The sequence below is a fragment of the Prinia subflava genome, chromosome 10, assembly GCF_021018805.1.
Source record: "Prinia subflava isolate CZ2003 ecotype Zambia chromosome 10, Cam_Psub_1.2, whole genome shotgun sequence".
NCBI classification, from domain to species: Eukaryota; Metazoa; Chordata; class Aves; order Passeriformes; family Cisticolidae; genus Prinia; species Prinia subflava.
In genome coordinates this window covers 23728394-23753761 of record NC_086256.1, presented here as the reverse complement: position 1 = coordinate 23753761, position 25368 = coordinate 23728394, and the positions used below count along the sequence as shown (strand labels likewise).

The 25368-nt window shown below is 44.9% G+C and overlaps 1 protein-coding gene across 1 annotated transcript in view; it reads right to left on the bottom strand.

Moving 5' to 3' along the window:
* RGL1 (ral guanine nucleotide dissociation stimulator like 1) overlaps positions 1-25368 on the bottom strand; it is a 53644-nt gene that overhangs the window by 1554 nt on the left and 26722 nt on the right. The window contains exons 5-17 of the mRNA XM_063407750.1: positions 16914-17098; positions 13672-13796; positions 12911-13126; positions 9656-9759; positions 8526-8610; positions 6603-6692; positions 5370-5456; positions 5109-5141; positions 4287-4408; positions 3891-3980; positions 2490-2673; positions 1472-1828; positions 274-388 (exon numbers count right to left, since the gene is read on the bottom strand). Coding sequence (XP_063263820.1) covers positions 274-388; positions 1472-1828; positions 2490-2673; positions 3891-3980; positions 4287-4408; positions 5109-5141; positions 5370-5456; positions 6603-6692; positions 8526-8610; positions 9656-9759; positions 12911-13126; positions 13672-13796; positions 16914-17098 — 1793 coding nt within the window. The remainder of the gene's footprint in view (positions 1-273; positions 389-1471; positions 1829-2489; positions 2674-3890; positions 3981-4286; positions 4409-5108; positions 5142-5369; positions 5457-6602; positions 6693-8525; positions 8611-9655; positions 9760-12910; positions 13127-13671; positions 13797-16913; positions 17099-25368) is intronic.

The window sequence follows — 25368 nt, the reverse complement described above, 5'->3', positions numbered from 1 at the left end:
GGGCCTGGTCCCAGGGAGGCAGAACATCACCCCCACCCAGGATCCTGAGGTCACTCTATGGCTGCAAGGCACACACAGACTGAGCTTGGCAGCCCAGGAGCCGGTTCTGCCTGTGGGAAGGGGGCTGTGCTGACAGAAACCACCCCTGAGCAGCCAGGGGGTTCTCGCTGGCAGCTCTGACATGTCAACAGCATTTCTAATGCTTCCCATTTTACTCTTCTCTTTGAAATCCAACAGAACTTTGCAGGCAGCAGCAGAGTTCTGCTTCCCTACCTTTGTCCTCAGAGATGACCTGCACAAGCTCATAATCTTCAACTGCATCAGGCTCAAGGTTGTGCTTCAGCAAGGCTCGCTGGGTGACATCAGGGATTCTGTCTTGGTTGGTTATCTAGAAAGATAAGGTGCAATGAGATTCTTCTCATTCATTCTTGTGATTTAGTAGTTAGCAAAAACCCGACTGCTTGTTCTTGGAAGAGATGTCAGAAAACCGAAAAAACAGGTCAGTAACGAAGGGGCAGGTGCTGACTCAGTATTTATGTGTGATACCAAACTCCATATTTATGACATTTGGAGGTGCTGGCTTTTCTGTTCAAGCTGACAGACACAGTACTAGCAGAGACAGGAGTAAATCCCAGGGCCTGCTCCCTTTGAGAGACCTCATTCCCACCAGCCCCAAAAGTCCCTATGAACAGCTGCCCCAGCTGCTGTTTGCTCCTGCACCAAGCACTTCCTTGGACATCCTGCAAAGCTTCCTGGCCTTGGAGCTGTGTTTGCTGTGTGCTGTGCAAGTGCATCTGGAGCAGACACAGGGCTCCTCCAGAGCCTCCTGCAGTCTCACCAGGAGCCAAATCCATCAGGCCCTCAGGGAACAACTTGTTGGATTTGGGCAAGTGAGACCATTAAAATCAGGAACTAAAGGTGCTGAGAACTACCCCACATTTGTTTCCCCCCCAGCAGATCCTGAGGGTCCCCAGCTGAGCTAAGCCACATCACCCGTGGTCCCAGCACCAGTGGCACTGCTGGGATATGTCTGTGGAACAAGCAGAGAGACAAATGCCTGAATTCTGGGGCTGCTAGTCTGGGAGAGAGCAGGGAGTCTCCCTGCTTCACGGGGAGAAGCTGTGGAATTAAAGGGCTTGTCAACTCCCTGTTTCCAGAAACCAGGTCCTGGGGAAAGCTGCTCCAGGGAAAACATCCATCTTATGTCAAAACCTCAGTGTGCTCACAGTGCTTCACCTGGAGCTTTCTGATAATACACAAACTTCAATTTCCAGACCAGAAACTTCCCTAAAGCTGTTTCCAAACATCTCATTCCTACCAAGCTCCACACACTCTGCATGGCACCAGGTGCCATTTTCCCTTTCCAGCCAGGTTTGACGAGCCAGCTGAGTGAAGGGGTGCTCTCAAAACGCAGAGGTAGGCTCAGGCACCCCCCTGCACACATGTGCCCAGCCCAGAGCCGTGCACTCACCAGGATGCTCTTGTAGACGCTGTCCTGGAGCCCGTCCATGCTGACGCGGATGATGCAGGAGCCGTCGCTCTGCCGGTTGTACACGGGCAGCGCTCTGCAGGCACTGCTGGGCACTGAGCCCGAGTCCCTGCTGGGGATGGAGCCACTGTCCGAGCCAGCGTCAGAGATGGAGCCCTTGGTGCTGGAGCCCTTGTCGGAGCTGATGGAGCCCTTGTCGGAGTCATAGCCCTTGTCAGAGCCCACAGAGCTCTTGTCGTCGCTGGAGGCCAGCAGGGAAGAGGGTGAAGATGACACCCCTGAGGAAGGTGTTCTCATGGAAGAGTCAGGGGAACAGAAGGATAAGGGGTGGCCAGAGATCTGCACAACAGAAAGGAAACTACTGTCACAAAGGGGACATTGGGTGTGTCTGGGTGTGTCACTGTGCCAAGGGAACGGGAGAAAGCAGCAGACACAGACAAAACCTCAGTCACCCACACACTGCCCAGCCTGCAGGCAGGGGGATTCCTTGCCTCCAGGAAAACTGAACCTCACTTGATTGATTACAGCATTTAATGACAATCCCTGTCCTGCTGGGGATGCTGTGGCCTCGCAGTAAGAGCAGCCCAGGAGGTGGCAGCAGATCCAAGGAACAGCATAAGGCTGCAGGCGGCAAGCCAGGAACTGGGACCGGCTGGGAAGGAGCAGAGTTGTCACAGGCACTCCTGCTCCAGGGGAGAGCCTTAGCACAAGTGGAAATACACACACCCCTCCCTCTCTGTCACCCTCCTTGAAACTGCCCCCTTCCTTCCCTGGCTCTGCCTTTGCCTTTCTCTCCCTCTGCCTTGCTCAAAAGCTTCCTGACAGGAGCAAATCCATTGTAAGGGGCAACACAGATCATTGTGCAAGAGCCCTGACTGGATTATTTCCATTTTTACACATTTCTCTCTCCATTTCACTAAAACCAATGCTCTAGTCAAGACCAAGAGCCTTGGGCGAGTGTCTTGGGCCTGCCTGCAGCGTGCAGAGGCCTCAGCTGTACCTTTTTCAGAGGGTCCTCAGGGCTAGAGACGGGAGTCACACACACATCCTCAGTTTCAGAGTGGTTAAACTCACACGATGAAACACTGGCTGAATCCGTGCTTTCCCCGGAGCTCCCTCCCACAGGAGAGCTCTTCGGGGGTTGTTCTTTGGGTGGGGTGAACACATCAGTGCCCAGAAAAAGTCTAGTATAGAAAGAAAGAAAGCATAAAAGGCAGTCAGTGAGAGCTGGGCTGAGCACAGCTGTCCCTTGGTTCAGAACTCTTACATTCTGGAGGTTTTTCCTCTTTGGAGTGGCCTGTTGTTTTCATTTCCTCTGTGGTGTTCATACAGTTTGTCCAGAGGCTTTGTTACAGGCTAACAACACCTTCCTGACCCAGAGTGCCACAGCTGCAAGGCCACCACCAGCTCATGCCCCACTAGAACAACATTCCCCTTTGGTCTCTTCACATTTTCAGCCTCATTTAATAGGAAAAAAAGGGCTTCACAGGGCAAATTCACTGCCAATTCCTGCCCTCTGTCAGGGTGCCACAGGTACCAGGGTCTCTCTAGAAGGCTGGAGATGCACACCACAGGGAGATCACAAAGTGTAAATTAAAGGCACTCCCTCCCAAGACTCATTTCTAAATGCAGGTCAAGTGACTTGAAAGGAGTTTCAAAGGAAACAACTGGTCTGACCCACCAAGAGGAGGAGCAGGGAGCATCAGCATGCAGTTAATGATTTAATATAGCTCAGAGAGGTGTCAGTCACTGCTTTTCTGCAGTATTCATTTGAAAACACATTCAGAGTGCAGATATTTTTATTTCAGTCTTTGAGCTCTGCTTTATTCCACGCAGCTTTGCCTGCATTCCTGCTAGCCTCGTTTCCCAAGTCCAGCTGCATGGCCCTGTCCTCTACCCACCTCCTGTTTGAATCTTTGTGGTATTACACCAAATTGGACCATGTCCCATGATTTTTTTTTTCCTTCTCCAGCTGGAAGGCAGATTGTTTCCACTATCAAATGCGTTTTTGCTAACTTGATTTTCATATTAAAATCCTGCAAGGAATTTTTGCATGTCTATAGCAATTTAGACTAATAATAGACCAGACTAATCCTCATTTACTCTGTTTTCCTGCTGCATTCAGTGAAGTTATTACACAATAGGTACTGAATTATAATCCAGCACTAAAATGGTTCCCCCTTTTTTGACACCATAGGAAGGTCTCTTCTGTCTTTAATATTCCTCATGACTGCTTCTAGCAACACAAAGGGACAGCTTCAGCCACAAGGCTGCATTTCTCCTTAAAGCAGAGCAGGGTTGTGGACCCCCAGCCAGGTTCTGCAGCTGATTCAATGAGCACTGCTTGAGTTATCCAGGTCCATATTCCCACCCCAAAACCCCTCTGCCCCATCATACTCACGTGCTGATCCTCTTCACCATGCTTTTCTGGGATTTGGGGGACAGGATGTTGGTATCAGCAGCTGCTTCGGCCTCACGGGAGAGTTTGTAACTGCAGGGCAGAGGCAGCAGGTGAATATTTGCAGACAATGGGATTTAGTTGTACAATGTTATTTGTTGTACATCTCACAGCAGCAACATTCAAGAAATCTAAGAGTCCTTCAGTTATTCCCCCCTCACAGAGCTGCAGGGCCATGAAGAGGAACACTGCTCTGCCTGCATTTTACCTGCATTTCACCTCCTTACAATAGGTTTTAAAACTAGTGCTCTCCTGTGTTTCTGTGCCCTGCCATGACCTGCCCAGGTGTGTGTGTGGGCTGGGAACAGAGGGGTTTGCCTCAGCTCACTCAGGACCTACCTCTCCTCCTCTGTTAAGTGTCGCTGCCTCCTGAACCACTGGATGAATTTTTGGTCTGGTATCAGGCAATAGCTGTTGCATGAAGATTGCAGGAGCTTGATTTGGGCAATGACTTCAAATTCCTAAGAAAAGAAATCATCAAATAGGAACAGAAACTCTAATTAGAAAACAAGATTATATTCATTCATACTCTAAAAACATACAACAAGGGATCCAGGACAAACTTAGCTTGATGTGAAGTTCAGTTTCAGTTTTCTAAAAGTAAAGGTGGGTTTTCCTCCCTAGGATCCATCCACTCACACTTGCTCCAGAGGAATGTGAAATGCTACCCTTAAGGCATGTGACCAGAGCGTGCTGCTCTTCTGGAACTGCACTTGTACACACACTTTGCCAAATAACCCTGGATTGTTTAGGGCAGGTTCTTGAGCAATTAAGGGGAGGAAATGGCTCCCTCTTCTCAAATCCCAGCCAAGTCCAGGTCTGCTTTCAAGCCCTAGGACAGAGATTTGGCCTGACTTCATTCACCCCAAGGTAACCCCAGCACCTTTACTCCTACAGGACATTACTTATCTCTGACCAACAAGGATCAGGCTGCAAAGGAGAGGAACTGACAGCATTTACTGCTCAGTCCTCTGTACCTGGTCTGCCCTCTGCAGCCTTTTACCTACAAAGAGTTTCCCACAGGAGAAGGAAGACATTTACTGAACTCTGTGTTCTGGAAAGCAAAGGTCTCCTGCCACCAGGTCTGGTGCAGCTGCTAAAGACAAATGCCCTTGCCCAGAGCGTATCAACAAACCAAAAACCACAGAACATTCAACTTACCCTTCGTCTCTTCTCAAAATTGATCAGGCCACCCTGTTGGAAGGAAAAAGAAGGGATCAGAGAAGAGCCAGATTTGTACCTTGAGATAAATGCACAAAAATTCACACAACTTTTCGTTAATAACACTGCATACTGCTTCCCTTTTCTTTTTGTACACAGATATTTTAAGAGCTGTAGAAGGAGAGGATACAGAAACAAGTAAAGTTTTAGTTGGGAAGGCAGGGAAGGTATTTAGGGTTCCAAAAAAGTGCCCCAAGTTACCTCGACATAGTCCTGAAGGGCCGTGTCAAGCATGATGAGATCAGTGAGGAAGGTGCCAAGGTAAGGGACTGTGCCTTGCATCACTCCCTGCAAGTGACCAGAGCAATGCTGGATTAATTAACTGAAAAATGAGAATAATTAGAATTCCTGAACACTCCTGTGTAAGAAAATGAAATTAAAGTAATCTCCTTAACCAAGCATCGGTCTTGTAATTACGTTTTCTTTCATTACATCATTTTCATTAGATAATCTAGAATTTAAAGCCAATTCCAGTGAGACCAGGATGCTCTCACAGATATCACCCAGTAGTTTTGTATTACAGTACTGCCACCATTGATTCCCAGCAGTGGGTCCCAGGAAACCCTGCCTCTGGAAGAAGCACTGGGGACCAGGGACAGGGTCCCTCTGTCACCTGCTGCAAGAGGAGGAGCTGGGGATGGTCCTGGCCAGCCTGTGTCAGCAGTTTCTGCTTCATCCCCATGGATTTTTACTTAATGATGTGTGATTCTTCCTTGTGATAGTGAAGTCAAATCAAGCCACAATTTTTTTCTCTCCAAGTGACCATCTTCCCCAGCCATCCACTGCATTTCAACGCTAATTATTCACATTTTAAACTCCTAGACTGCCAGCACTTGCAGAGTTCAGGCTGGCTGTACACTTGTGAAGGAAACACTTGTTTCTACTATCCAGAAGGATCTGTATTTTTTCCAGTCAAACAAATACACAGACAAAAGTCATATTCAGCACTTTTACCTCCCTATTCCAGATTTCTCTCCCCCTGTCCTTTTAAATCTTTGCCAGCTTTGAGACAAAAACTGTTTTCACCAGCAGACTGGAACCCAGACACATCTTACAAAGCAATCTCTGTAGAGAAGCAATTTTCAAGCTGGTATGTCAGAAGCTTCATCAGCATGTTTGAAAGTAAATGAGACTTCTGCTCTGCCAGAGTTAATTTTCTTTATCACAAGAACTCCAGCATTTACAGCAGCACATATTTTACTACATGGAAATTGTGTTTCTCTCTAAAGTGTAACAAGAGTAGATAATGGAACTCTTTCTTGTAGGACCAAAACAAGAGAACTGGAAGTGATGGCCACATGTTTATATCCATCAATCCCCTCCTGCCCACTGTCTCTGCTGAAGACCTTTCTAGATTTTGCTTCTTAAAGAATTGACCAATTAGGGTTAATCATGTTACTAATTCAAAAAGGGAATGAAAATCCCCAAACACACCTTGTTTTTTTGAAGTTGAAGTCGCTTCTGTGACTTTTTCTGATTTTCTTTCTCACTGCTGTCCAGATTTGCAAATTTGGATGTTGCTTCCTGTGAGGTGAAACAGAATTAAAAGCAATTAATGGAGGATCCAAGGGGTAGGTAAACTGGCAACTACAGACATACAAAATAGTAAGTACATTTAACCAGACAAGTTAAGCCAGCAACAAATAGCTGCTGTGCAGACACACGTGTGTCTACATACATGTTGATTTCCTGGGACTTGGATGCTGATTGAGAATTTTGGACAAAAATCACACAAGGTGACTGTGAGGGACTTTTTCTGCAGAATGGCTCTGGCCAAAGCTGCTGAAAATCTCTTGGGAGTTTAAATCAGAGAAGCTCAGATGTACTTCAGGTGTCCAGATACTCTATCCCAACACTCCTGACATCAGGATTTTTGGTTATTTCCCAAATCATGCCTGCTACAAGTAAACATCTCCATCTTACGTAATGCTTTGTTGTTTTTCTTATGCTGCAACACCGAGATCCAGTGACTGTGGCTTACTGCCTAATCCAAAACCATGCAGGAAATTAAAGGAAGAGCTTTCCATCCCCACAACTCCAGCTTTCCTATGAATGGATGAGATATTCCACCATGGTTTTTAAACCTTTGTTTCCCTGGATGCATAGGGGATGTTGGAGTTACACGTTTCTCCCAGTGGCTGCACAGCTGTGTCACAAGTCATGCTCAGTGTCTGTTCAGGAGGAGAGAACTCTGCTCCTTCTCCATGCCACCCACTCTGTTTCCAGTGGCATTTTGTTTGCTCCACACTTGGATTTGCAGGATGGACAGGCAAGGTCAAACACGACCTCCCTTACAGGGGCTACTTACAGTAAAGGAAAACTAAGTCTTTGAGGATTTAGTGGATATTCATCCTCCAAATGGTCCAAGATGAGAAGCAGGGGAGAGGTTCTAGCTGTTCTGTGGGATTTTTCTCCTCTCACTGCTTCCAAAATGTTTTTTCAAATCTGCTTAGGGCAGCTGAAAGGTGATGTACTGGGAGCCAGAGCTCTGGACTCTAGTCTCAGTTGTTTTGTCTTTTAATATTTAGTTAAATAGGTTGTCCTGAACATACACTTTCCCTCTACACTTATTATGGTCTCACTTGCTTTAAAATTTACCTACAGATGTTGATAAATGGATGATAAACAAAACAGACTGACAGATGTGAATGTGTTCACCCACCATTCCTAAGCAAAAACAAGTTTCAGATCCCAAGGCAAAGGGCTGAAGGACAAGTGCCAGACTGGCTGGACAGAACTGCCAAAGAATGAACTGGTTAGCGAGTTCATAGGAACTTTTTATGTAAATGGAAAAAAACCTGCCACAAACATTCCTTATTTTTTGCAGAACACAACCTTTCCCTGCCATTCTTCCTCACCCCTTTCAGGCTCTTGAGGTTACTGGGGTTCACCCAGGAGAGTGCAAAAGTCAGACTGCTCCACACAGAGCCCTCTCTGTTGTCCATCTGGCCACACACAGAGTAGGAAGCCTGTTCCTCTGGAATTCCCAGCCCTGCTTCCTAGTTCTAAGAGAGGTACAGCAGAGTGGGATCAACATCTTGGATTGATTCCTCAGCTCAAGCTGTGGCATTGTTCCAGTGACCTCATGGCCTGAGGGGCTGCAAGAGCTGCTGTCCACCCAGGTCATGCTGCCAAAGCCTGCTGGTTGTGGCTGTCCAGGCTAAAGCTACAGATTCTTCCAGGAACAAGGAAATCAACTCTCAGCCCAGCAAAAAGTGCAGGTTTTACAGCCTGCTCTTCCCTAAAGAACCACGTAAGGTCCCTGAGGAAGAGATGAGCTTTGGCAGCTGGTTTCAGAAAGGGTTAAACCTCAGATTTCATGGAGGTCACAAGCTTTGAACTCACACTGGTTCTCACCTTCATCAGCAGCTCCCTACTTGTCAGGTAATTGTCATGGTCTGAGAAGATCTCAGACAGCTCTTCATACATCAGCAGGACGTCCCTGCACAGAAGATGAAATCATTAGTGTCATTAGCAAGCACTACAAAATCCAATCAGGTTTCTGTTTCTTTCTCATCAGTCATTAACGGTTCAACTTATAACAGACAATAGCACCAAAATGCATCCAGTGAGATGCTGCACATCTCCTGGGAGCCTTGGTGGGATATTCTGGTGCTCCCAGTAAAGTTGGGCCTTATCTGACAGCAAAGAAACATCAGCAGCCCCTGGGCAGGGCTTTGAACCATCTGTGCAGTGTGAGAATGCGTCAGGGGATACAAAGGAACAGAAAAACACCTGAGAGGGAAGCCAAGTTCTTGATTTTTGCCCTATTCTATGCACTCTGGAAAGTTGGAAGCATTTAAGTTGGAATAGTTTTTTTTCCCCAGCACTAAAAACACAAGATAGGCAATATTTTGATCAGAAACAGAGGGCAGCAGAAGGAAAATTCCACCTCTCTAAGAAGAAATACAGAAGGATACTGCCCAGCAGAGCGATATTTTAATATATCAAAGGCAAAGAAATCTGGTTTCCCCAAACTGAATGAGCAGAACACCATCTTTTCTAGACAGCAATTTCTGCCATCTGTGGGGCAGGCAGTAAATATTATTAATACAATGAAATGTTCCCTTGGAAAAAATATTATTTTCAATACTGGCTTTTGTAGTTTGGGAATATATTTTATGCAAATATCAGCATCAGGAGAAGAGTTGGGAGGATTTGTAGCAAGCTGGATCTCCTCCAGCTCTATGGGATAGAAGACAACAAGCAAAGATTGTGGTGATCTGGGAGTGGTGAGCCTGAGCTGGGTGAGAAGCCAGTGCCACAGCTTTTTCTAGAGAGGTTGTGGAAGATCCAATGTCCCCAAGGGCTGACTGTCCCCTCAACAGGAAAGAGGAGCTCACAGGAGGGGTCTGAGCCTCCCAGGAATGGGAGGTTCTCCTGACAGGACCCATGTCAGTGAAGGAACAGAGCAAGAAGAGTGAGGAGAAGATGAAAAGGAGGAGCACTGAGCCCTGTGGCCCTTGGGAACTGAGGGAGAGGCTTACTTAGAAACAAACATCCAGGTGGTCTTCAGCCGATAGATGGAGTTGGACTGCAGAGCTGAAATGATGGCCCTCAAGGAGGAGAAGTTCTTCAGGATCCTGCATTCCTGTGAAAGGAGCGGTTGGAAACACAGGAGCATTAAATGTCAGCACTACACAGACCTCAGTGCTCCTCGCTCTGAGCCCTGTCATGCCTGCTGCACATTCTCACTGCTGAGCAGCAGCTGTACAAATACTGAGCATCAAAAATATCACTCCCCACTCCAGCCACCAAACACTTCACAAGCTTTGGCATTTACAGCTTGTTTTCCTCACTTTCATGTACTTGTGGTGTCACAGCTTCCAATTCTCCAAGTAAAAATAAAAGCGGAACTGAGTCCATGAAGCTGTGGTGAAAGGCACAAAGGTTATACTTCTTAAAAAGCTCTTTATAGTTACCAATCCCTTTTACCCCTTAGGGAGAAAACCAGGCTTTGCCTCTTTATATGTGGTATTTAAAATGTAAACCCTCAATCATCTCAGTGTCAATTAAAAATAAAGACATGCAAAGGAATAACCTGTTATTCAAGTATGTGCACACTGTTAAAGAGAAAAACCCTCCCAGCTTTTCCAGAGTTGGGATCAAATCTGAACAGTGAGAATGGTTCATGGATGTTTCTTATGCAGCTACTCTGTGGCAAAAGCTTGGGTGGAAAAGGATAATAAAGAACTCAAAAAGGTAGCACAGATTCCTCATACAGCAGAGGGAAGCAAGAAGGAAAGTCTGGTCTGTGACTCCTGGAAATCTGTTGGTGCCTCAAGAACAAGAGCTTGGATACCACAGACTTCAGCACAGGTGTCTGTACATGCAAATCCAGCAGACAAAACACCTGCCAATTTGGCTGCTGCATGGAGATAAGAATGTATTCAAAGTCCAAATCCACTTACCAACTTTTTAATGAATCTGATTCTTACCCTAATAATACTTATTATGTAAAGGATCCTTACAGTAAAAATAGACATGATTTATTTCCTTTGTAGCACTGAAGAAATGTAAAGCAACCTCAGCATAAGCAAAAGTCACACCTTAATATATCAGCATCTCTGTTCCTGAGTTGCACTGGAAGTGACTGAACAGGTAAGGAGAGTACAAGCTCTGCCAGTCACTGACCTATAAAAAACTGTGCTAATTAGGAGACTACATTTATTGAAGTGTGGCTTAAGCAGAGAGCCAACAGCACCCGAAGCAGGGGGACACTTGGATCAGATAAAGACCAAGTTCAAGACCATGGGGCAGGACTCACTAGACCTGAAAGCTATTTTTTGCATGGTTTGGGGCCAAAAACAAGGCACACAACAGCTCTCCTCCAGAGACTGACATGTTAAAGAATGAGACCTTTCTTTTTGTTCAACCTGACATTTAGGTTGGGGAGAACATGAATTTAGAGGCACAAAACACCAGATTTTCTTCTTTCTTCCCACTACAACAGGAGTTTGAACTGGAAGATCCAATTTGGAACCATCTTGACTCAACTGAATGCTGTGTAATTTAGAGCACAGTAGGAATTTCATTTAACATCGGATTTAGTGTTCTCAGTGATTCAACTGACTGCAGACTAAACTGGAGCAAGCTTTCATTTGCATGTAAGAAGAATTTCTAAGAGTGATTTTAATAACTTTGTTTCGTGCTGTGTCCTTCACAGAGGGAAAACCAGAAAGAATCCTGTGCAGAAACAGCTTTGATGTAAAAAAATTTAAGCATAACAGGAGATTAATGATTTCATTTTTGCTTTTTATTTTTAAAGAAAATATTGTTTGAGTGAAATTGGCTGCTCCTGCTCAGGAACCTTAGATCTAGGTGGAGCAGAGAGGGTTGGCAGTAGACAAAGTATTCAGTTTATCTTTTGAACCAAGAAAATGGATCCAAAGTCATGAAGAGATAACAAACGTGGAACTCCGTGCTGCTAAGTTTAGTTGTCAGTGAATAACTGTACTTTAATGAGTGGATTATTTTCTAATTCAGGCACCTAACTACTCAAAACATTCATTTGCATGCACAAAGCAAGCAGCTTTCTTCAGAAATGGGCAGCTAAGTGTGTGTGCACCCAGCTGCTCTACAGGTGCCATTATTCTGCAGAGTGTGCACATACATTTTTCATGTGTTTCATGCTACAACTGCAGCATTTAATGAATTCAGTAAAGGGAGAAGCACAGAAGGTATGAATCAAGTAAAGGGAGAAGCACAGAATCAACAGGGGTGTAGAATAAAGTTCTCCACCCACAGAGTGAGTGGGCTGAGGGCAGTGCCTTTCCTGACTTCCCCAGGCCTCCCCTCTGCCTTGGGATGATGAGGAAGTTCTGCCCAGCCCCAGGAAGAAGGCCCTTTTAGCTGGTGCCCTCTGCAACTTAGATCTGCATGTAGAAACTGGAAATTGAACTTCCTAATCCCTTCACACAGGCAATAAAGCCTCCATCAGATGATGATAAAAACAAGCAGCTGGAAGTGCCACAGGAGAGGTCCCAGATCTTCCCCATACCAGATTCCTGAACCGTGCACTTGCCAGAGCTCAGGTGCTGGGACTCAATGCTGCTGAATGGAAGCACACAGGGTGCCAAGGTTGGAAAGCCTCTGGCTTCAGCTTTTTCTGACAGTTCTGTGCAGCTCAAAAAGAACCCATGTGATTCTTAGAAGTCAACACACATCCACATGGAAGTGCTTGAAATGGTCTCTTCCAGAGAGAAGAGTTTATTGCCAGCTGCCCAGTGCCCCGAGGGGAATCAGGAAGGTTGCAGTAAAATACTAAAACCTAGGAAATTAGAAACTAGAGTTATGTAAAGCAGGCATGGAATGACCCACTTCCTGCAAAGATTAGGAAAAACACGATCAAAACATGGAATCTGCTACAAGATCCTCTTGTGCTGGGGCACATGGAGGACAGGGAGGTGATTCCATGTGCTGGTGAGGTCCTGCCTGCCCAGGCCAGTGGCCTCCCACCATGGAGTGATTCCACCAGTGGACAAGGGAAGAGCTACTGGTATCAGCTATCTGCACTTCTCTAAAGCTCTGGCATGGCCAAGTATCAACCCCATTTCCATGGTGGGGAAGAACTGAGCAGAGGAAGAGCAATATTCATTTGGTATCATAAAAAATCAGTTCAAAATGGAAAGAATTAGAGGTAAGATGGCCTGGACCAATGTGTACAACCCCCTTTCTCCTCTCCCAACTCCTCCACTCCAAGGCACCCACCCAAAAAACATTAAACAGAATAAACACTTTACATGTGCGATATTAATCCACTTCTCAATGATCTTGGCTCTCTGCTGGATTTTGAGCTCCCTGGTCCCCAGGATAGTGCTGATGACACATTTGGTGACTGCATTGAACTGAGTGATGGTGGCTCTGATAGTTGGAGCCAGGTTCTTGTTCTCCTTCTTATCCCTTTGAGACCAGATGGATCCCAAACAGTGGTAGGGCACAACTCTCCTGAAGAGCATCTAGAGTGAAACAGAGGTGTGGTAAGCCAGCAGGTTTCTCCTAAATCTCTTTTATCCACAAGAAGAAATACAGGTTTAGAGGACAAATTGATCCAAATCTAATATAGTACTTAAAGGTAAGGATTGATTCTCTCAGTTTAAAATATACTTTGGCATACTCCTTATAGGCTTGATGCCCTGAAAGAACTGTCAGCTAAACAATACTGGGAAAATAAGGGACACCTTTATATCAGCTGCATAACCAAGGTAATTTTTTTTATATAAGGGAACTGAGACAAAGCAAAATCTGAGCATTACAGTCCAGAGTAACTAGACATCTTTAAGCCAGGTAGTGGTATAGTTAAAATGTGCTATTTCTCAGTGCCAACAAATTTTGTAAAAGAGACTACACATTTAAAAAAACGCCCAATGACTGAAGCAGCTGGAATAACCACAGAGTTGTGTTCTGTGTCCCAGCAGCAGTCCTGTTCTGGAAAACTATACTCAAAACAATGTAACTTTAAAAAATTATTATTTTATAAAGTTATATGCAATACTCTACGTACCACATCCATGTATGTCAACTGTTCTGCCACAACGTGGTCTTGAAAACAGGAGAATTCTTCTGGATTGCTGATCTCCAGTTCCTCTCCATCAACCAGGCCACTGGAGGAAGTGCTACAAAACCCATCTGGCCAGAATGGAAAACAACAGTAAATTTATACAGCAAACAATGAATCAAAGCAGGTGTTTATTTTGCAACATGACTGTATTACAGCAGAATGCCCCAAGGGCCCTGCCTGATGTAATGGCCCCACTGTGCCATTTGAGTGAGAAAAATGACCAGAAGATTAAACTGGCATAGAAAAGGTAGAATAAAAAGAAATAGAGAGAACAAATCTCAGCAGAGAAATGGCTTGACCCATCTGCTAATTATTCTTCTGAAAGAAAAAACATCACCACCACCCCAATAAAAACTCCTTACTGACATTGCACAGTTTTGTTAATCTACTTTTCAATATTTATATTCTAAAAAAAAAATCAAACTACAGAGGCATGAGGCTGCAGTTATACCCCGAAAATACTGCATTAAGAATGCTCTTCTATCCAGAAATGAAAGAAGATACCCGATTTCCTGGCACCCTTTGTGGCTACATGGGCTATATTGAAGAGACTTTATTCCAGCAGCCTTCACCTTTTCTCTCAGGGAATTTTTCCCAGGAAATGGAATACAGTGAGCACCTACAATATTCTGCTGAATAGTTCTTCTAAATCTGCACTGGGCAGCAAGGGGGAGGTGAGAGAGCAGAACGGTCCTCACTGAGGGACCTGACCCAGTGCAGAAAGGAAAGGGTTCCACTGCTGCTGCCATGTCACCTTTTGGCTCCCAGAATGTGGGAACAAAAAAATTCAAACACCATGAAATATGCCCTTGTTTCCCATGGTAAAGGAGGAAGTCAAACAGAAACTCTCTGAAAATAAATCCTAATTCCTTTTACTCTAAGGCAAAATAACTCCATAAGGAGGGAGGAAAAAATAGGGACTTGTTGAAGACTAACAACTAAAGTACTGAGTTTACTACTGGAGAGGTTTCATTTACAAAAACAAGGAGTGTTATGCAAGACTTCATACTCAGTTAAAGCAGAGCACTAAAGCAACAACAGCAGATAATGTGATAGAGAATCATTGTTTTTCAAAATACTTCATTGTTCCTTCCTCCAGTAATTAACAGAACATAATCACCAATGTAAATTGCTACAGTTTTGATGTAACAAGTTATGTCTACAGGCTGATTTCCATCTGTACATTTGAATTGCGCAATTTATTGGCAGAACTCAGTGGGGTAAATGGAGACCTCTGTTCTAGCGCTACTTTTCCTGTTTTGTAACAATTTGCATAATTAATGGACTCGGAGAGGACTGCTACAAGAATCTCACTCCTTTTGGCTTTGTAAAACCTCATTTTCCTTTTCGCTCCTGAAATTCAACTGAAAATCCTCACCACCAAAACCATAGAGCTGCAGCCCTATGCAAAACCTCACAGCATGCTTAAAACGAGGTCTGAAGCACAGTGTAAATTTTCCTTTTCTTTTTTATTCCTCTTTTTCTCCTTCACAGACGTGTAAGCAGACTTCTCCCTACTCTCTAACAAGCTGGAATCCCCTTGTACTCAAGTATCTCATCCTCCTAGGACCCCTCTGATCCACTCAGCCCTCTCAAAGTCTGCCTGCCTTTTGACTGCACTGAGAGCAAGCACGTGCCCCTCCTGACCCTGCAACCTCTGCCTCTCCTTGTTTTGCTTGCTCAACCTGCAAGAATTAAGGCCAGAAGCAGCTTTTATCTTCCTATCTGGTACTGCTCCTATCTAATCTACTGGCATGGCTGATGGCAGCACAGAACTGAGGTTTGATTACCCAAATCAAGCTGTAGGATTAGAGTCCAAATTTCAAAATTCAGAACCCAGCAGGGATGCTTTGGGACAGTAATTATCAACAATTGCAGAAAATGTATCAGGAATTTTGAAAGAAAATGTACAAAGATGGAGCTCTGATAAAAGTAAGGCAATCCTAAAACTCTCCTCTGCAGACTTCACAGCTTAATTTCATTGCCCTCCCCTTATTTTACTCTAATAACCAGTCTCTATTCTGCCACAATTTAGAAAATGTTATCATTCCTATTGGCCCACCTCTGACTCAAAAAGCATGTCTTCAACTGTCACCTGAGGAAACAAACACAGAAACAGGGCTGCTGGGAACTTCTGCTCACTCTGAAGAACAGATGAACCCAAACAGAGCTCTCATGAGTCTTCCTTGTTTGAGCTGGGGGAACCCAGCCCAGGAAATGTCAGCACTGGCAACACTTTAGCCACCCTGTTCCCTTACCTGTGCTCAGTAAAGGCCTGGGCCCAGGGCATTACTCCTTTTTCTGTTCATGACTGAGTTATTTTGGCATTTACAGTATTATGCATTGACATGGTATTCCTGGAACATCCGGCAGACACGACTGTCATGGAATGAACGTTGGGCTTTTTCCTGGCATTTCCTTTATCATTTCTGGCATGAATTATTCCCTCTCACCCCTCTACTAAAGCTGGAAGCTGATTCCAGGTCTCATTCCCAGCCTGTGTGAGCTCTCCCCACTTCCCAGCTCTGCCACAGGAAGCTTTCTGACCAGGATATGGGGATGTGTCAGGTTTGTGTGACTGCAGCTCACTATTGTTCCAGCAGACTGTGACCCCCAATAACGTAAGATTTTCCTCTGTCCTTGGATACCAGCAGCCAGCCACTCCAATAGGAAAAAACATCCACAGGCACTTCCTTTGACAAGATGGTAACTAGGAAGAAAAGCTGCAGGACAAAGCTTGTGACTCACGCTGTATTTTGTCGCAGCTCTGTATTCTGGTTTTTGTTTGCTTGGGGTTTTTGGGGAGCGGGGGGGTTCAGTGAGAAGCCCAGCTAGAGAGCAGCTGTGTGTTTTAACTCAGTGACATGGGAAGTGTGCTCACAATTAACCAGTTGGCTGCTGCAGCAATCTCAAAGCTTTGGCTACTAGAGAAGTGTTGGATTTCCCAAGCCACCCCAGGAGGAACAGACCTCACACTGTAATACTATTTCATCCCTCACAGAGCCTGCAGCCTCACACAGAGGTTGGGTTTCCTTTTAAAAAACAAAAAAACCACAACAAAAGTCACTGGTGAGCCTCACAATATTATTGATAAGCACGAGAGGTGGTGAAATATACTGCACATAAATCCCTAGGGCACCTTACAGTCTGGGAGGACACAAAGAGAGAAGGGAATGGTAACTCACCAACAGCTTCTACTTCTTGGTTCTGAAACTGCTTCAATAGGTTCTGCACCCTGCTCTCCATGTCAGAATTGGGCATATTGTTCTTCAGATAATCCAGCAACTTCAGCAAACACATGTAGTCAGGGGGCTCCCTGAAATCCTCCGAGCACTGATCGAGCCAGGCCCGTAACACTGAGGCTATTTCTCTACAAGAAAACAGAGAGAACACAGTGTTTGCATCCAGATGGAACTGAGTGTACCTGTATACAACACAACAACAACACACAAGACATTCACTCACCTGTGCTGAGCTGTACCACAGCCAGCTTTAACAACCACCAGACATTACACACACCACCAACAGCACAATGTAATTCCTTCATTCCCTCTTGGGCCACTGGGAAAAGCTCAATGTTTGCTCCATAACCACTCCCTAGGATGCTGTGGGAAAATAGCAGGGAGGAAACAAGGTATTCATGGCTCCTTCCCAGTGGAAATGCTAAATCAAATGCTTCCTCTGGGGCTTTTCATCAGCTGCAGAGTCTGGGGACCATACTGGAGCTGCAGATCCCTCCACACCGTGTCCCTCCTTATCTACAGTCTGAGCACAAAGCCTGCCTGCTTGTGGAACTGTGGCTTTCATGGAGGAAAAGGAGAAAATCCCAAACCTAGCCCCCACAGGCACACACAGGAGTGGGATTGCCTCCTTTGGGTGCAGAAAAACCTCGCTGAGCACGAGACTGCCCCTGCCAGAGTCAGCCTGGGAGGGCCAAGAGAGCTGAGCCAGGGAGACACAGTGATCCTGCTAATCTTAGTGATAAAAAATGTATCAGCAGAGGTTTGATTTCATCTTCAGCACAAACCAGGGCCGGGCTGTCAGACTGCAGCACACCAAAAGGGTGTCCTGCTCACGCTGGCAGAGCAGGAAAAGGATGCTTAAGGAGCTGTAGGACCACTGGATCTTGTTCAGGGAGGTTATCCCAGACTTTCACAGATTCATGCAGCTAAAAGAACACTGACCCATGGACAATCCTTCTGCAGACTGAGGGGGATGAGGGGAAAGCAGAGCTGATGACTCAGCGTGGTTTCCACCCTGCCTCAAGCGGGGGAAGTGATCTCTTTGTTTGCTTTTCCTGATTTATGTAGGTTTTCATCCACACCCAGCTATTAGATTGGGACTTGGATACTGCACAATATATGCTTGTGGGAATGCCCTTAGAACCTATATTTGCAAGGATTTATCATCATTTCAACTCGGTTTTGTAAGAAAATAAGACAATTTAAGCTATGGCTTTCTAGAAATAATTCACAATGTTGTTGACAATTTTCAACTCAGTGTAGCACAAATAGAAAATTACTAAAAAAATAACCCCTTTTCTTAAAACTTTAAGCTCCTTATTTCAGAACAAAAGGCACAATAAACACCCAAAACTTCCTGAGAAAAAGGCCCTGGACTTTTCCTGTCTCCAAAACCATTCCTATATCTCAAGTCTCTTCCAGCTCAGGAAACTCTGTATTGGAGCTGTGTACAAATACTGGCACATTCCTGCTGCAAGCTGGGAAACCACAGCAGTCTCTGGTTAACTCAGCTGCTCAGCAGCATCCAAGATAAACCAATGGTTAAGAAATAGTAGAGAGAGTTTCTCCCGCTCTCTGTGTCTCATCTGAATTATGTAAGTTTTCCTCAAAACTCAATTAACTTTTAATACCAGACAGATTTCATACAAGTTGCATCTATTTAAGTCTGTTGTTTCTTTCCCTTCTTGCTCTGATAACGTGGCAAATTTGAATTTTCAGTTAACTTGGAAATCTGTTGGTAATATTCTTTGGTTAGGCTTGCTGACAGAAGAAATGCTGGAATTACAATTTCAGAGCTACAAAAAGTATTTAGAATCAAAAATTAACACGCAAACACGTTCTGGATTTGAGGTTTCATTGCAAGCTGTAACACAACCAACACTGCTCCACATCCCAAGGCCAGGAGAGACCACAACAGGCAGATGCTCCCAGTGATGCTCCCAGACTCTCCCACCACCCTCCCAGTTTCAGTTGTCCTCTCTAGCCCCACACACACCCAGAAGCTGTCACAGCAGCACCACCAGTCACAAACACCACTGTCCTGTGCCCACAGCATTTCCCTCTCATTCCCACCACAGGCAGGGAACACAGTGCCTCACCCCATGCCCAAGTAGTGCATTTCCTCCTGCTCCGTGCTCCTTTTCACCACCCACACCACAAACCATCATCTCCCCTGATCTCAACACCAAAAGCCAGGCTAGATACTCTATTCCTACAACCATTTACCAATTCAGCCATGATGTGGAAGGAGGAGCCTCTCCACAGGGCACATTCTTGTATGAATATTGTTCACATACTCTCTACACTAAGCTCAGTTTCCAGAGGCTTGGTTGGTGGCCACTTTCTTCAGCTGAACAATAAACAGAGTTTAAGATGGATACAGTCTCCCAGAGCAGGGTGAAGAGTTCACAGCTGTTACAGACATTGAATTTGCCAACAAAATCATTTCAGAGGGGAAATAGGAAAGAGAGAAAAGGTACACTGTGCCCTAGTGCCCTCCTGCTGCCCAGCTGTTCTACTGGAGTGGAATAATGCAGCTTTCCAGAGATGGGCTGGACACTTGCCCATATCTTGCAGTAGCTTTAATTTGCTGCCCTTGCAAAGAAGCTCTCTGTACTCGACAGACTCAGATAGGAACAGGGGCCTTCCAAGAGCTCAGACAGAAAAGAAACACTACAGACTACATTTTTCATGGGTTGATTATGAGTTATAAATTCTTCCTTTCCTGCCTATACAAAAACCCCTCAATGCTTAACTCCCGTGATGCTGGCCACAGACTCCAGGCTCTGCTGAGCAATGCTTTCAAATTTCACACCTATCTGAAAGCCTTCTGATTCCTACACCAGCTTTGCTTGGAGTCCTTCTCCAAAGGTTTCAGTCTCCAAAACCCATCCAGGCAGGTGGAGAGGTGTATCTGAGCCTGTTGCTCACAAACTGGGACCAAGAAGTCACCCACCCTCCTCTGCCCATAAGCTGCACAGAAGGTGACATGGCTGTGACAGCTCCAAGTCCAACAGCTCTGTCAGCTCAGCAGGGCACAGTGGAGGTGGGAAATGAGACCCTCCCACCACATGGGAATTCTGCCTGGCCTTGTCTCTATTGGGAAGACAACTCTTAACAGTCCTGGCAGGATCTGACAGGAATTAAAGACAGCATTTCACAGAACCACAGACTTAACTAGGTTGGACACAACCTTTGAGATCATCAAGTCCAACCTATGACCTAACACCTCCTCATCAACTGAACCATGGCACTGAGTGCCACGTCCAGTCTTCTTTTAAACACCACCAGGGACAGTGACTCCACCACCTCCTTGCACAGATGATTCCAGTGCCCAATCACTCTTTCAGTGAAGGATTTCTTTCTAACATCTAACCTAAACTTCCCCTGGCATAGCTTAGGACTGTGTCCTCTCGTTCTGTCAGTGGTTATCTGAGAGAAGAGACCAACACCCCCACCTGATACAAGCACCTTTCAGGGAGTTGTAGAGAGTGATAAGGTCACCTCTGAGTCTCATTTTCTCCAGAATAAACAACCCCAGCTCCCTCAGCCGTTCCTCACAGGGTTTGTGTTCCAAACCCCTCACAGCCTCGGTGCCTCCTCTGGACGCGCTCAAGCGTCTGCAGGTCCATTCTAAACTGAGGGGCCAGAGCTGGACACAGCACTCAGTGTCCTTCCTAAACTGAGGAGCCAGAGCTGGACACAGCACTCAGTGTCCTTCCCAGACTGAGGGGCCAGAGCTGGACACAGCACTCAGTGTCCTTCCTAAACTGAGGGGACAGAGCTGGACACAGCACTCAGTGTCCTTCCTAAACTGAGGGGACAGAGCTGGACACAGCACTCGAGGTGTGGCCTCACCAGTGCCCAGTACAGGGGAGGAATGACCTCCCTGCTCCTGCTGGCCACACCATTCCTGACCCAGGCCAGGAGCCCTTGGCCTTCTTGGCCACCAGGGCACACCCTGGCTCAGGTTCAGCTGCCATCACCAGCACCCCCAGGTCCCTTTCTGCCTGGGCACTGTCCAGCCACTCTGTTCCCAGCCTGTAGCACTGCAGGGGTGGTTGTGGCCAAAATGCAGGACCTGGCATTTGGACTTGTCAAATCTCCATTTCTGACCAAAAAGGCAAAAGCAGTTTTCTTCCCACCACAATTATTTCTAAAGAATGAGAAGGGAATCTCAACACTTAAGGAGAATAAGGGGAACCTTCGTTCCAAAAAGAGGCAAAATGATTAATTTCTTATGAAATTCTAGAAGAAAGTGCACAAAACTAGCTGTAACTTACCAAATGCATTCTTAATTCCATCAAGAAAAGACTCATTAGAGATGGCTATTCCCTCTCCTCCACTGTCCAGGCAGTAAGTCTCAGGCTTGCTCACACAGACTAAATTAAGTTACCTGTATTTTCTCTGTTTTCCTTATTCAATCAGGGGTAAAATGTAAGCAAACCACAAGAAAAGGCTGCTCCAAGGGTGGCTTCTCACACCCAGTCTGTTTATAAATACCATCCTGATGATGACTTCCAGCAAATGATCAGCTCTTTCTGGTTTGGAAAACACTTGTTCAAGAACATGTGGGAGACTTTTGGTAGGACACACATGAAGCTGCTAAGTGAAGAGCTCTGCTAGCCGTTCTTTGTTTTAATTGAGATGCCAATCATTATTTTTCTTTCTAATTATTCTTCCCTGCTTGGTTCTGGTTGTTTTCATAACTCTCCCACTCTTCCAGTGCCCTGTGTTTGACTCTGCTTCTCATGTAACCACACTGGTTTCTGATGTTGTTTGAGCTTAAGCTGCTTTACTGGAATGAATGATTGTTGCTCTCCCAAATGCCTCTTAACTGCTCCCCATCATGGATTTTCCAGACATCAGAAGCTTCCAGCCAATTTTCTTCCATTTGCCTCACATTCCTTGGGTGTCTACTGTCCTGGACTACAATGTTTCAGGTCCAGTTTTACTTCTGCAGTCCTGTAACTGTACACATTGTTTTCCAGTGAGACAGTTTGGTTCAGAAGGAACCAAAAGACAAGTTTTTGGTCAGGAAGATCCAAATGCACAAAAATCCATGAGAGTGTTTGCTTGTCACTATGAAAAACTCCAGATGCTGTGGTACACTACATTGAAGGTTATGGTATTTGCTATTTTAATGCAGAAGTGATGAAGGAGAGGTGAACATGCAAGACATGCCATGTGGTCACTAAATAATGCCTTTTTTTTCTCTGTTTGAACTATTTCCCCCAAATGCTGTGCAATGAAACAAGGTTTCAGTTTAGCTTCAAGTTGCTTTGTCTGCGGTTTTCAATTGTGCCACATTTCAAGTTTAATAACAAATAAATTCCACATTTTGATAACAAAGCAGATGCAACTGCAAGCTGACATTCAAGACAAGCAAAAAAGCCCCAAGTATTTTGATTCATTTCTGCAGCCTGTCATCCATCTGAGGGAAAGGACACCAATAGACTCCAAAGCCAGTAACAGAAAGAATCCACAGCCTTGTAGTGCAAGAGGAGGCTTGAAAGGACTTTTTGCTGTTACTCAAGGATTCAAAAGCCATGGCAGTACTGTTAGACATCTGGAAAGCAAACAAATAATCATGGTCTAAGTCCGCAGACCAACATGGCAACACTGTCTGCCTCCTGAAAAACCTTTCCTGCAGGTAAACCCAGGCTTGCACTCCTGTATTTTTGAGTAAGATCTCCAAGGAACCAGATTCAGTTAATATTAAACGAGGCTTCCCCAAATGCAAACATCCCACACGAGCCTGGACGGCTTGTTGTGTGTCTGGACAGGAATGAATCACTTCTGGGAACTGCAGTGACACAAGTCTTTAGACCACAGGCTTTAGACCCAGACTTGATGTTCCTTTCTCAGTTCCAGTCCTCAGCCTGGTCTTCGATGTCAACCTTCGGAGAAAGCAGCGTCTGCTCTTTTAACACATCACCTCTTTAAATTCATGGAGCCTGTGCTTTGGGAGCAGTTACCTGCCAGAAGTGGACTGATTGCCCAGAAATCAAAATTAACACTGTTCTTCACTAGAGGAGGAAAATGGCAGGAGCTGTTGCATAGATCACCCTGCACAGAAAACCCAACCTTTTAACAGAGTTAACAGAGTTAATTGAGGAACTGGTCTGCTCCAAAGAGATCAGGTGATGGGTCCTATCACCAAAAGCATTATTGCCATCTCCTGGGCAGCACACTTGGCCACTTGGGGAGGACTGAATGCCCCACCCTGCATCAGTTGCTTGTCCTGCTGACCCCTTCCCACACTACATAAAGGTGCTGAAGATCTCGAGGAGGTGACTGTCCCACTCAGGTTTTCCATGACTCTGCCTGATAAGGTGCAACAAGCCTTCACATCAGACATGAGAAAGAACCACTTTTTGCTTTACTTTCTTTCCTCATTTGCTTTTCATCAGGTGACATGTACCAAACTACACATTTGAACCATACAACCTCATTCAAAAGGCAAGAACATAACAATTATAGTAGAAATTTTATTAATTTCTCTTTAAATCTTAATGCAATTAATCATGCTGATAATTTGTTTATATTTATAAAATATAAAATATAAAATATATATGTATATATGGTTTTAGTCTGAATTTGTCACACACCTTGGTGTGTAACACATTTTTTTGAATGTGAACAGAAGCCATGCAGAGAACACAGAAGACTCCAAAGACAACGACAACCTACAACACAAAGGGAAGTCTGTCACCCCTTGGCACAAAAACACGCAGCATGAGACACAGCACAAGGTGATCTTGTTGATATGGTAACAGGAAGAACAAAAAAAAATACTTATAGGAGGTAGGGGGTCAAATAAACTACTCCTTTCAACTCTCTTATCAGACAATTAAAGACACAGCATCACGTTTCTAGAAACACAGCCTGAAGTCCATCTAACTCAGATGTTTTGCTGGAATATATGACTTTTTCTTGACTTTATTATTCTGTTACTTGTGGTCATGAACTGTCTGACCAACTGAAAGTTGTGAGAAGTATGGAAAGCAAATTACTGAACATGAAAAGCTAAGGTGGGTCCTGAGAGGGAATGAAAAAGGCACTTGTTTGAAGCTTACAACACTGTTGCTGGTTTTGATGAGTTTACTCACAACTCTAAGATCCAAGGTATTTTGAAAGGCATGGTACCTTCATTTAAACCACATATTAGTGTAATTAAGTCAGATCCCTGTTGAAAAATACAATTTTTTGACCACTCCAGCAGCCAAAAAAATGATAGGAATGATGTCCAAATGAAGAGGAGAAAATCCCCTTGGCAGAAGGGGTCCTAGGTCACGTTTCTGAACACAGCTGAAGTGATCTTGGGTCAGTAACCACTGCACATCACTGCAGCAGTGTGGAATCACTGCAGGATCTGGGAACAGAAGGGCAGGCTTAAAGCTCCCATAGCCCCTCTAGAGGGCTCTGCCACAGATCTGCTCAAGCCCTAGTTTAGGATCTGCAGGTGCTGAACACTGAAGCAGGTACATAAACACTGTGTGGAATATTCACATAATTTAAAAAAAATAGATCGTTAACATCAGGCATTCTCCTCAGAATACATCACAGCTCTATCCTACAAGTGCAAGAAGAACAGAGAATTTCAACACAAACCTGTGGGCTTACTGTGCTCCACACAGGACAATGTTCCTTCCACACATACCCTCAGTTTTTGCTACCCCTCCTTCTTTCAGGCTCCATGAGGTACTTAAGGAGTCACAAACTCTCCTTCTGCAGTTGTTCTTAACCTCTGCAGCACTTTTTGTGTCAAACCAGTGGAAATGCTTTAGATTGCATCCCACTTGTAATGGCCCAAGTGGCTTTTGAAAGCCTCTGAGCTGTCACAACAGGAGTCTGATGAATGCAGAAGGTCTCTGGCCACAGACCACAGGCTTCCCCATGAGATATTTTTCCTCTGAGAAATACAGAGTTAATGGCAAGAAATAACAAGGCTCTACTGCTGCTTCCTCCTATTTCCCCAAGTCATATAAAATCAAGAGCACAATTATATCATGTTTCTGTTCTGTGAGAAAAGAAGGAAAATGCAATTATATTGGAATTATCCCAGACAAGATAAAACCTGAACTGCCAGAAGTACATGTTTCACAACAGGACTACAAAGCCAAACACTTTCCAGATACCATTAATTGTATCTAAGAGACAAGTAGCCAGAGCAACTGAAAGCAATAGAAATTTTTAGGGAAGGAACGTGAATTCATATTTATATGGGATCTGTTTAGACATGTATATATACCTGACAAATAACTCTGTTGACAACTTCATTGCTGAACTTTTTTTTAGGCATGGATTGAGTAAAAGATACCAAATTCCCACATAAAAGGTATCTTATGAAGGTCAAAAGATCAAAATCAGCTGTTCTGAACTACATTAATGAAAA